Source organism: Dryas octopetala, chromosome 6 (genome assembly GCF_963921425.1).
Source record: "Dryas octopetala chromosome 6, drDryOcto1.1, whole genome shotgun sequence".
NCBI classification, from domain to species: domain Eukaryota; kingdom Viridiplantae; phylum Streptophyta; class Magnoliopsida; order Rosales; family Rosaceae; genus Dryas; species Dryas octopetala.
This window is the reverse complement of record NC_141371.1, coordinates 20,595,071-20,607,532: the sequence shown is the minus strand read 5'-3', so window position 1 is coordinate 20,607,532 and position 12,462 is coordinate 20,595,071. Positions and strand designations below refer to the sequence as shown.

Here is a 12,462-nt window from a genome sequence, read left to right as displayed (position 1 = left end):
ATGCTGCAACAGCAGTGATCTCACATCTCTAGCGACGATGCGACCTCAAACCACATGAGTTTTCTTGGTCTTGGCGAGCTAAATGTATTAGTAAATCCATATAAGTTAAGTGATTAATTTGGAATGGTCATTTGACATAATCTTTTTTAAAATAATTAATTAAATAATTAATCTACTTAGAAAATAAGTAGATTAATTAGTTAATTAATTAAACGAATATTAGGAGGCTAAGACAAAATAATTAATTAAACGATTATGGACTACAAAAACTTGTTTGATAGATTGAAGAAGCATTTTAGGAGTACTGCTTATTCTTGAAAATAAAAAAAAGCCAACAAATATAATGTCATATATGGTACTAATTTGCATGTATTTATACCATTATAACATGAGTCGTTTTAACCACACTACTTAGAATAAACATGTCCAGAATTTGTGCCTATTTCTTACATTCAAAATTTAAACATCTAACTGTGTATGTATTATACCTTAATAACATGAGCTTTATTTCAATTTAGAAGTATGATGCCATCATCAAGATTATCATGATAAAGATAAACTCACAAAGCTATGACTATATAGGCGCGTGAATTAAATATGAAACACACAAAGCTATGGCTTACACAGTTAGCTCCTAAACTTCACTGCTCTATCAAATTCTCGAATAGGGGTGCATTTTAAAGGAAAAATTTACAAATATGACACATATTTTGATGGTTGTTCGTGTTAATGAAGGACGCATACTTTTATTTTGTGTCGATTAAAGACTTTATTTTATCTCAACTTTGGCTCAACATTGGACCCATCAAAACTCCTTCAAATATATTTAGCAAACTTATACTTGGTTTAAAGTTATACATCTCCTCTTTACAACCATATAAAGATCACTCAAATCGGACATCTACAACTCCAAATAATTAGCCCAAAAATAGGGTACCCGAAACTGTCCAATCGGACCTCTGGAAAAAAATTTAGAAAATCAGACAATTTTGGGTACCCTACTTTGGGGTTGATTATCTGGAGTTGTAGAGATCTGATTTGGGTAATCTTTATATGGTTGTAAAGAAGATATGCATATTTTTAAACCCAATATAATTTTTTTAAATTTGGTGGAGTTTTGATGGGTCCAACTTTAGGTCAAAGTTGAGATAAAAACTGAAAAAAAAAAAAAAATAGTTCTTAATTGACACAAAATGAAAATATATGTCATTCCTTAACACAAATCAAAATTAATATCCTAGAATGAAACTACCATCAAAATATGTGTCATGTTTGTAAATTTTTCTGTTATAAAAATCTACTTTTTAGAGATAAGAAAAGAGAGTAAGTTGGAAAACCAAATTATGTGTGTCAAAAAAGAAAAAACAAACAACTTACAAAAGCCGACCAAATTAGTACCTGAACAAACTCAAAAAAACAAAAAGAATATGGAAAAGAAAATTATCTGGTGGAATTAAAAGGGTCCTTATTGGTGAATTTTTGTTGTAGAGGAAGACTGTGGTTCGGGTTTACAGGGTGCATGCCTAGTGGTTGCAATTGAGAGTCAAACTCGGAGTAAAGAACTTGGGAATAGCTAGAACTCTTTTCATGGGTGATGATAATTCTTCATTCTTTGTTCAGGCCTTAGCCATGATATATTTCTAGGTTAATCTCACTCTACTCGATCTCCTTCATCAATTGAGCAAGGTATTAGTTTCTCATCCCCGTTATTTCACCATACCACATACAGAACACCAAAAATTATAAAAATAAAAAATCAATTTAAAACCTAAAGATCAGAAAATTAGCTAAATTTAAAGCCTATAGTACATGCAACTCAGAAACTCAATTTTTACTCATCTAGGTCAATTTGTAGTAAATTATCAAAAAATATAAATATATTAAGGAGGATCATGGTTCTACTAATAGAGTTAAAAGGAAGATTCATATACCTAAAAATACCAAGACTCAATCAGCAGCAAAGTGGAAGCGGCAATTCCGATCCAGAGTATATATATAGGTGGTGTCACCGTTCTCCCTCCCTCTCGCGGCGGTGCCTTTCTCTCTCCCTCTCGCAGCATCGCCCTTCTTTCTCCCGCGACGTCACCGTTCTCCCTTCCTCTAATGTCGTTCCGTCTGACTGAAACTATGGAGCTTTTTTTTTTTTTTTTTTTTTTTTATCAATTTCTCTTATTTAGTTTTTTCTTTTATTTATTATAATTATAATGTCATGTCATTTAACGAGTGAATTCAGTCCCTTAGATTTCTTAAGATTTAGAGGCTTAAAAGGATTATCAAAATCTTTGTTAAACTATATGCCTCATGGTCCGATCCTATATATATATATATATATATAGAGGAGTGCCATAAAATTAACTAATTAACAAGTTAATACGAAGCTAATCATGTTTTTGAGACCACCACATAATTAATCTCATAATCCAAACCGTCAATTATTTAGGTCATACTTCAAAAATCATCATTACAAAAAATTAACTAAATTGGAAATCATTTAATCATTTAATCATTTAATTGAGATCAAATAAATAGACGATCAGTGTTTTCAATAAAAGTATATAAATAATTGTTGTTATACTCAAATGACTAAATGACTTCCGATTTTGGAGATTTTTGACAAGAATGATCTTTGAAGTAGGGCTTAAAAAATAAACGGTTCGGATTTTGAGTTTACATTGTGTGGTGGGCCCAACATGGTGGTTAGCTTTGTATTAACTTACTAACCAGTTAGTCTTAGGAACCAGTTAGTCTTTGTATATAAAGCTAGCTAGTTAGCAAGTTAATACGAAGTTAACTATGCTTTTGGGCCCACCACATCACTAATTTTATAATCCGAACCACCAATTATTTAGGTTATACTTCAAAGATCATCATTACAAAAAATTAATTAAATCAAAAATCATGTAGTCATCTAATTGAAATCAAATAAATAGACGATCAGTATTTTCAATAAAAACATATAAATAGTTGTTAATATAATCAAATGGCTAAATAATTTTCGATTTTGAAGATTTTTTACATGAATGATCTTTTAAGTATGGCTTAAAAAATAAATAGTTTGAATTTTAAAATTACATTGTGCAGTAGACCCAATAAGGTGGTTAATTTTGTATTATATTAATAACTAATTTTAGAGCATTCTTTATATATATATATATATATATATATAATCATCATCAACATCAACGACAGATTATATCAATTACTTGGAAGATATGGACGGGCCTGGACCCATGGACCAAATTCTAACCACAAACTCACAGACATCAAATCAAACTTACATAATTCCCACATATACGTACTAAACGTTTCACCTACTGATAGTGATATAGTACAGTACTCATAGAGAAAGCCTAAGATCTAAATTACATTCTAATTTACTGTTTTCTTTCTCATGAACTCTTCTACGTTGAGAAGCAGTGGTACTAGTACTAGCAGTCCCAGAGCCAGAGGTCACAGCTGGAGGGATTTTGAACTGACCCTCTTTATGATCATTCAGTACTACTAAATCTTCATGCTGATGATGACATATCGAAGGCTTCTTCCAAAGTGGTGCAGAAGCTATGGGCTTCTCATGATCATCTCGATCTTCTTCCTCTACTACTTTCTTGATCTTCTTCTTGTTTCTCATCATGTTAAGCTCATCGTCATGATTTTCTGCATTTGAGGCTGCTGAGCAGCGCCCATTCATCAACCGTTCACGAGCTTCGCGAATGTTCTTGATGAGAGCGAAGAACTTTTCTATCTTCTCTTCTTCACTAATATTATCTTCATCTTCATCTTCATCATCAACAACAACAACAACGCTGCTGCTGCTACTCATCTTCTTCCTCTTATTCTTGCTCTCAATATTCTCCATGTGATCGATATTCCTTGGAAAGGGCCAAGGGGTAGTTTCACTTTCAGCTTTTATATATATTCTGAAGGCTTATTGAATGCTTTGGATTTGCCTCCTTCACACTTTCTAAGGTTGCTTCTCCGCTCCTTCCTTCAATGTCAGGGTCATGGGGTTACATCATTATTAATTATTGGCTTTTATTTTTCAATGCAATGGGACCCAAAATGACCGAAATGCCACGTACGTACCTTGCCTGACGAACACATATGCTAGTTAGCATACCAGATTTGAAACCAAACATTATTGGGTATGGTGTGTACGTGTAAATCATGTGGTTTTTTTTTTGGCCAAAGTGTAAATCATGTGGTTATATACTTATATATGGCCAATAAACGAAACAGAGGATTAGGTATGGGCCAACAAACGCACAAAACCAAGGGTATATATGTAAATTCAAAGGAAGCTGCCGACGACTGTGTGACGCTCCTCCGAATCTTCATGCGTGTCATCACAGTTCAATTAAAGTTAAAATGTGACTCACAATTTGCTTCTTTTTTTAAATTTTTTTGTTTTCCAGCCGGATTCTCTGCTGTAGCCTCATGGGCTATAAAAGAAAAAAATATATTCTATGCAGTGCTTAATTATATAGTTATATAACTTATATGATATATAAAAGATTAAAGTTTTTTCTTAAGGCCAAAGTTAAAAGCGTCTTTTAACTTTCAGGCTAAAATTATGAATTTAATCACCTAGCAGGATACTCAGGTGCATTATTAAGTTTTAGGATAAAAATTATCGTCAAACTCGATCTCTACAGGATGTGTGGAGTGCTAAGCAGCTGCATCTACAATTTTACTGCACCTGCAGCTCATTATATATTCTCAATCAAAAACACTTATTTTAAATCATTTATAAATCGGAGGGGAGAAGAAAAAAAAAAAAAAAAAAGCAAAAAAACACCCTAGCCGCTAGAGAAGAAAAAACTCTAAATTTTCTTCTGCGGTGGTCTTAGTATCTCAGGGCGCCGCAGGCTAGTGATTTGTCATTTTACTTCATAAGGTCCATTTCTTGATCTTAGACAGGGGTTGTCCCTTTCTTGATATTTTCTAGAGTTTTATCATAAACTCTAGTTTTTGTTTTTATTGAGTGTTATGTGACAGGTCTTTTCCTAAGCCTACTTAGTATTATGTAGTGTTGATGCAAATTCTCGTAAGGTAGATGCAACAACTTAGAAATGTTGATCTGGCTGAAGTCATGATGACTTGTGTGAAGGAAGAGCTTAGCACTTGCGGTGATGAACACAACGGCTGAAGTCGATCTTCCCACAGACGGCGCCAATCTGTTGATGCAAATTCTCGTAAGGTAGATGCAACAACTTAGAAATGCTGATCTGGCTGATCAGATGCTTTGCTGGATGATGAAGTGGATGTTGATTGAGATCTTCCTGCAAAAGAAACAAGATCAAAGGAGATGGACCGGTGTGGTACCAGCCAAACATACTCCGATGATGAAATCAGTGATGGTGTTTGATGGTGGATGAGGAAGAACAGAGGATGAACTTGGGAGAATAGGAAGAACAAGGCAAATGTTCTGGGTTATTCTCAGCAAGTTGGGTAGGCTCTTTGGTGAGTGGGAATTTTTGTGTAAGTGTTTGTGGATAGGTTGATAATGTTGGTTTTTGCACATATGGGTTGATATATATAAGCAAAGGAAAACCTGATGGGTAAGTTACCTGCATTTGAATGAATGGTTGCCAGTGACCCACGCGCCTGGTCAGAACTAGTTGCATGTACAGCTGCTCACCTCCTCAGCATTCAATGCTGCAATGAATGCTCCATTAAATGCAAGGTTGGAAGGTTCAGGCAAACTCCCCCAGTAGTCATGAATGCAGACTGGATATTCTATCTGTCAGAAAATTTGTGTCAGGTGCATTCAAGTGTGGTGGTTCATCCCAACGTGCTCATCCTGGGAATGGCGGCGGAGAGCCGAGCCGAGCCGAACGTATATCCTTATGCGTATGCATGAAGTCTATGTGTGATCGGATCGGGCATGGGATTTCAGACCGAGCCGATCCAAAAGATAGGGGGTCTCTCCGAGCCCCAACTGGCCGACGCCAGGGCTCGGAGGAGATTTCCTTAGTGCCGAGCCGAACCGATCTGAGAAGACCGTGGAAAGATTGACATTCGTTCCCCTGGAAGTACATTGGTTCGGCTCGGACCGAACATGGAAGGCTCGGCGTAGAGACCCGGTCTGAGCTGGCGGAGGAAGTGCTGAGCAATGATGACGTGGAGGTCAAAGTCTGATCAGCCACGTGTCCAACCAGGATTGGCTGTTGGATCGGTGTGGGTTTACCCACAAACATGTAGCCTTTAAGCAAGGAAAAAAATATTTAGGTATGGAGCAGATTGACAATAAGCATGTTGTAGTTTTCCTTATTGAATCAAGAATGACTACATCTCAGATGAGCAAACTACGTTATCAGTTGAGGACTCAAGGGTTTATTGTTTTGGATTTCATAGAAGTCAAACATGGTGTGCAACTTGCTGTAGATACAAATTATTTGTCTTTTATCGTGGAAGACTTTCTTCAAGCATGCTTTATGATTAATTGCCCAAAGGAGGAGGTCAGATCATTAGAGTAGGTTAAATCAAGAAAATAATCTTGGTTCTTAAGAAACTTTAGTTTTTTCTTCTAAAAAAAAATATATCTTCAACTAATAAATCTCCTAAAACACACTATATATAAAACCTAATCAATCCCACAAATATTAAGATTCAAGTAGAAAATAAAATAAAAATCAAGCGGTAATTATAAATACAGTTGTCGAGCGCTCAGCAGTCTAATTTGCGTTTGTGGACACTCTTAACACTTGCGAATTTTCCTTTAGATTAATTATGTTACTATTGTATTTATGGCTAAGAGTTTTAATTATCTAGTAGTAGGAAATTAGGAATTAAGTAATAAACCTACACTAAAAATGATCCAATAAGTCGGCCCACCTAAACTAGTGACAGGCCAGTCCACTTTAATGAGCTCAAGCACTCAGCATATAACCTTAGCACTCGCCTTTTTTTTTTGTGTGTTTTACAATATAGTCATGCATGTTGGACAGTCATAACCATTGTCACTATGCAATAGTGAGTATCAACCAAAAAATCGTATAGAAATGAGAAGAATGCTAGATGCCTTTCTTTTTGTACCATATCTCTGTATATTATGCAGTATAATATCATGATCGGAACAGTTCTTTTTCTAGATCGCCCTTTAAAGATCATTGCAAAAAATTAATCAAATCATAAATCGTTTAGTCATCTAACTGTTATCAGATAAATAAAAGGTTTTGGTAACATTTAATTTATTGTCTATTTATTTAATAACAGTTATATGACTAAATGAATTTCGATTTGATAAATTTTTATAGCAATTATCTTTAAAAGGTAATCTAATAATAAACGGAGAAGACGTCTAACATTTCTCTAAAAATGATACTTGTAAATATACATTATATCTTTTTCTTACATGCTAAAAAATTAAAAATTAATAAAAAGCAACACAAAATACAAAATTCAATCTTATGGAGTCATCCCATGCACCATAATTTCAATAGTCACAATGGTTTTTATTATTTGTCACTGTAGAGTTACCATCGAACAACTAGTGACTATATTAGTTCAGGAAAAAAAAATTAAGTATCATCACGTGGACCTTTTTAACATTCAAAATATTATGTGAATATTGAAAGGGTGTAGAATAAACTTATTTATCATTTACCGAAGATTAAATAAGTATCTAAATTTTTATTACATTGAAAATTAAATAATTAATATTAAAACAGATCACTACATATTTTACAATGATAAAAAAATTGATGTTTAAAATTTAATCCACGTTTGCATTGATAATTAACATAATGCTATTCACTACCAATACAACCATTTTTTGTTTTTGTTTATGAAGTTTATTCTTCTTTGGACATTTTTGTATTGATTTGTAGTAGACTTGTAGTGAATTAGGGGCCATTTGGTCTATCATTTCGCACGACTTGGCTTCCCTTCTAATCTCATCATCTCCTAACCTATTTAATCTTTTAATAACAAAACACCACGTGTCCAACATTTGATCCTACGGTCAACATTTGTTTTAATTTTGTTTTTAGCCATTGTGGGCTAGTTGGGCTCTATTGGTTCTTCATTTAAGTAGGCTGATTCTATTTTTTGGTGGGCTAAACGGTTTGTAATTCTTTCTTAGTTCAATTATAAAATGAAAAAATAAAAAATAAAAAAATAAACAAAAAATAAACAAAAAACAAAAAAACAAAAAAAATAATGTTATATTTACCACATTTTTATATCATATTTTTATACTATTTTATGTGTTATTATTTTACTAAATAAATTTTTTTATTTTTTATTTATTTTTTAGTGTTCAATACATGAATGTCATTTAAGTTGTCACATAAAGTATAAAATTATGGTATAAAAATGTGGGATGTCTAGCAAAACAAAAAACTAAGGCATGATTCATTCTCCGGGTCTACCAATTTGGCACGGCCTGCTCCCCACTGAAATCATCTTTCCTGTTTTCTCAAGCCACCATCACCGAGCTAGCTTTTTCCTTCTCTCCAGAAGAAAGTTTGAAAATAGCTGTTGCTCTAATCAAGCTCGATCTATTAATTTTGGATTAATTTTGGAAATAATTCTGGACTGATCTAATCTACTTAATTAGTTTGATAACATTGCATAACGCTAGCAAGCTCATACATATGTTTGTTCCCCGTGAAACAACATTCAACTATTAATTACTTACACTTTCCTTGCCCTTGATATTATATATAGGAGAAAGCCACAGATAGTCATAAAGAAATAATAACCCAGAAAAATACTTAATTATCTTGGTACTTGTTTGATACATGTACATGCCGCATTACTAGCTAGCTAACTTGCTAGAGGGTGAGCTTAAGGTCCAAATTAGTAGCATCATCATATTGTTTTGGTTTAGTAATAGTAATAGTACTAGTGACATTACAAGGAGTTGGGAAGATAGAAGGAGGTCCTCGAAACTCAACCTGTTTTGTAAAATCCTCGCACTCAAACAACGGCACCCAACTCGACCCATCTTCACCACCACCCATTAATGTCTTCCTTTTCTTGTTGTTGTTGTTGATGTTGTTGTTGTTGTTGTTGTTGTTGTTGTTGTTCATCTCCAACTTTCTTGACCTAATTAGACGATTACGAGCGTCGCGAAAGCTTCGAATCAACGAATAGAACTTCTCCTCCTCCTCCTCCTCTTGTTCATCACTAGATCTAGTGCTGTTATCCATGCGGATGACATCATCAAATCTTTTCTCTTTTTCCATGCTTAATTTGTTTCTCAATTTCAACTTTTCAAACAACTCATTCGGTGTTGTGCTTCTTCCAACTTCTTCTTCTTGTTATGTGGTTATATACTACAATTCTCTAACGTTTGGTAATGTTGTTGAGGAGGTCATCACCAATATCATTGTACTAGTGAAAAGACGATATTGCCCCACCCACCAAACCGACCACTTTGTATGCTACATGCCCACCATGGGTAAAACGGTGAATTCGTATGCAATGACGACTGAAGCGATGACGTCATCGTGATTACGCGTGAACTGTGAAGTGAAATGTGAGAATAATTTGTCTGTTCGTAGGGGCAGGCTTGTGTACAGTAGTGAGAGAAAAAGAGCCAAAAAGAGGAGAGAGAGAAAAAGAGGGAATATCAGCTGCGGTATACCCGCTGTAGGGAAGTGGTTCTCTCAGACTTTGAGATCCCAATTGCTACTTTCTTGGTTGTTAGGTTGACGGGTGTGCCTGCAGTGACGTATGTGCCATGACGTCATGATGCGCTAGTTGCCTTGCGTTTCTTACTTTTCATGATATGCCCAAGAGAAGAACTTGCCTGCACCCCTCAATTACACCAGTTGGCATCCCATCTAACCCTCTCTCTCTATCTCTCTCCTCTCTCTCTCTCTTTTTTTTTTTTTTTTCTCTCTTGTAATACACCTGTCCCCCTAACACGGGGGCAGGTAAGTTATTTTCTATGCCCAACCTCTTTAAATTTTGTGATGCATTATGATTTGACGTCTACAAGATGCTCTACAAGATGCTCCACAAGATATTTAATTTATTGTTGACCTTTTGTTGCTTCAAGGGACAATAGTCACCAGACCCACCACACACAATTAAGTAATTGAAGATTGTAGTGGCCAAAAGAAGGAAATCAATTGAAGATTGTGAGTCACAGCTCATAAGTCAGTAAAGAAATCCGTTGGCCAAAAAAGTCGAGAAACCTAATTCTAAGTAATGAATTAAATTTCAGATTTTGAGAATTTAAAAATATAAAAATATAAAAATTTAGAAAGATTTTTCGATTTTGTTAAAAATTTAAATCAAAATTTTGATAATTTTATTTCGATAATATTTTAAAATCTCAAAAAAATAGAAATTTTTAAAATTTAATTTCTGATCCTAATAAGACCTAAGTCATGACTCATGAGTGTGGGTGGATACCGTGGATTCAGTAAAAAAATTTAATTTATCTAGTCAAATTTCGTTTGCAGCATTTTCCAATTTTTGACTCTTGGAAATCGTGTAGCTACTAGGCTTCTAGGCGTACCAGCAGCTTCACGAGTCTCTGAATTGAACAGTGCATGGTGAAAGCAAAATTGGCGCATTTTGATAGGCCCTTTTAAAAGAAGTACTTTTGAGCAGTGGAATTACCAACTTGGGCTGTGAAAGTACCAATCTACTCTTTATGGACATTATAGTCATCTCATCATACTTTTAAAAACGGTTAAATATAAAAATAGTCCATGAATTTTACAATGAATCTCAATTTGATCTACTAACTATAAAAAATGACAATTTGGTCCACGACCTTTCCAAGTTGTATCAAACCAGTACAAATGTTAATTTTCATCCAAAAATTAACGGAATTGGTCACATGAAAATGTGATAAACGGACTAAAATGTCTTTGAAAATATGGTCACTTGCTGTGCACATGACCAGTTTTCGTTAATTTTTTAATGAAAGTTAACATTTGTACTACTTTGGTATAACTTAAAAAGTTCGTAGACCATTTTTGTATTTAACCCTTTAAAAAATTTTGTCATTAATCTCAAAAAATTATCGTGGCTTATTTAAAAAAATTATTATCGCTGTCTCGCTAGTCTCCTCTATCTCATCTTGCATCATAGTCTTTTAAAATGATCTAACAATTTGTATTGCAATGCATCGAACCCTCTTTATTTAAACAAAATTATCATCACTTATCTCAAAAACTTATCGTCACTCATTTGAAAAAGTTATTCTCTCTTTCCTCTATTTTACTTTGCATCATAGCAGTTTAAAATGATCTAACAATGTATATTGCACCGCTCAACCCTCTATTATTTATTTTCCTTAAAAAATTGGTACAACACAAATAAAACCCACCCACTCAAAATTACCAACAATCCCAAAACATGGTAAAATGAAAATTAAAAAAACAGAAAAAAAAAAAATCAAACAACAGAAATAGACAAATCAAACACACGCCTAAAACTAATTAACAAAAACTCTTCATCTTGGAACAAGAAATTAAATAAGCACAAGAAACTAAATCCAACATTAAACCCTATCTTATAGTAGATGAAATACAAAAATTATAAAAAATCAAATCAAATCACAATTTAAAAATAAAACTTACTATTGATAGTTTGATCTGTCCGTTTGAATGCCTCGTGGCAACCATCGTTGATAAATTTATGGACAGACTATTCCAAAAACACAAAAACCCCAAATGAGTAGCAACTCCAACCAATCAACAATTTTATTCACAACTCAAAACTAGAATCTAAAACCCAAAACTCGATCAAATATAGGAAATACAATTTTGGATGGAGAGCCTTTTGGATGGGAGGAAACCACGCGGGAGAAAACAGCAGACTACTAGGAGTAAAAGACGTAGAGAGTTTGTGGCAAAAGTTGTAATATTTTGCAAATTTTAGGAATAAAAAAAGTGATGTGGATGCTGACTAATTGCTGCCAAGGACGAAAATGACTTCTATCTGAACCTTAAATCTCTCCTCATGTTACTCTAAGAATGGTGCAAATATTGGACCCATCTCTAAGTCTTGTGAATTTATGATTTAGGTTGCTGTTCCTGAACTTGATAGCCGCTCATAACTTGTGGATATCAGATAAAAAAGAGGGTTGACTAATATTACACAACTCCGTGTAGGCCATTCTATCTAGAGGGCCCTTCATTTGGCCTTTTTAAAAAAATACCCTTTTTATTTATTTTTCTTTAATGCTTTTCCGATTTATTTATTTTTATTTTAGGAGACCCTCATGACCCTTCACTTTTGGAAATGTCTTGCATTAATTGGCAACTATAGGGACATAATTATGCATTTATGCCTAAAAAAAGTAGAGGGATAAAATTGAAAGGTTCTGTCCAAATATTTGGGAGTTGGGTGTCCATAAAATCTCTCCTTCTCTAGAGCAGAATTTTTACATATTAAAATAAAACTTAAAATCTATAAAGAGAGAAATAGGTTGATGTGCACGTTTCACCCTATGAATAATTGGATACATTGTGTAATTACAATTTCTGCAAAATT

At 33.9% G+C, this 12,462-nt stretch overlaps 1 protein-coding gene across 1 annotated transcript; it reads right to left on the bottom strand.

Annotated features, from left to right (window-relative positions):
* Positions 1 to 3,213: 3,213 nt before the first annotated feature.
* LOC147283171 (uncharacterized) lies at positions 3,214 to 4,042 on the bottom strand. Its single transcript, XM_086247763.1, has one exon. It carries the CDS (start codon positions 3,854 to 3,856, stop codon positions 3,338 to 3,340), a length of 519 nt encoding a protein of 172 aa, XP_086103889.1. The 5' UTR covers positions 3,857 to 4,042; the 3' UTR covers positions 3,214 to 3,337.
* Between the last annotated feature and the right edge of the window lie 8,420 nt (positions 4,043 to 12,462).

Excerpts from the sequence above, each read along its gene's own strand:
- LOC147283171 (XM_086247763.1), bottom strand. The coding sequence starts at position 3,856 with ATGGAGAATATTGAGAGCAAGAATAAGAGGAAGAAGATGAGTAGCAGC.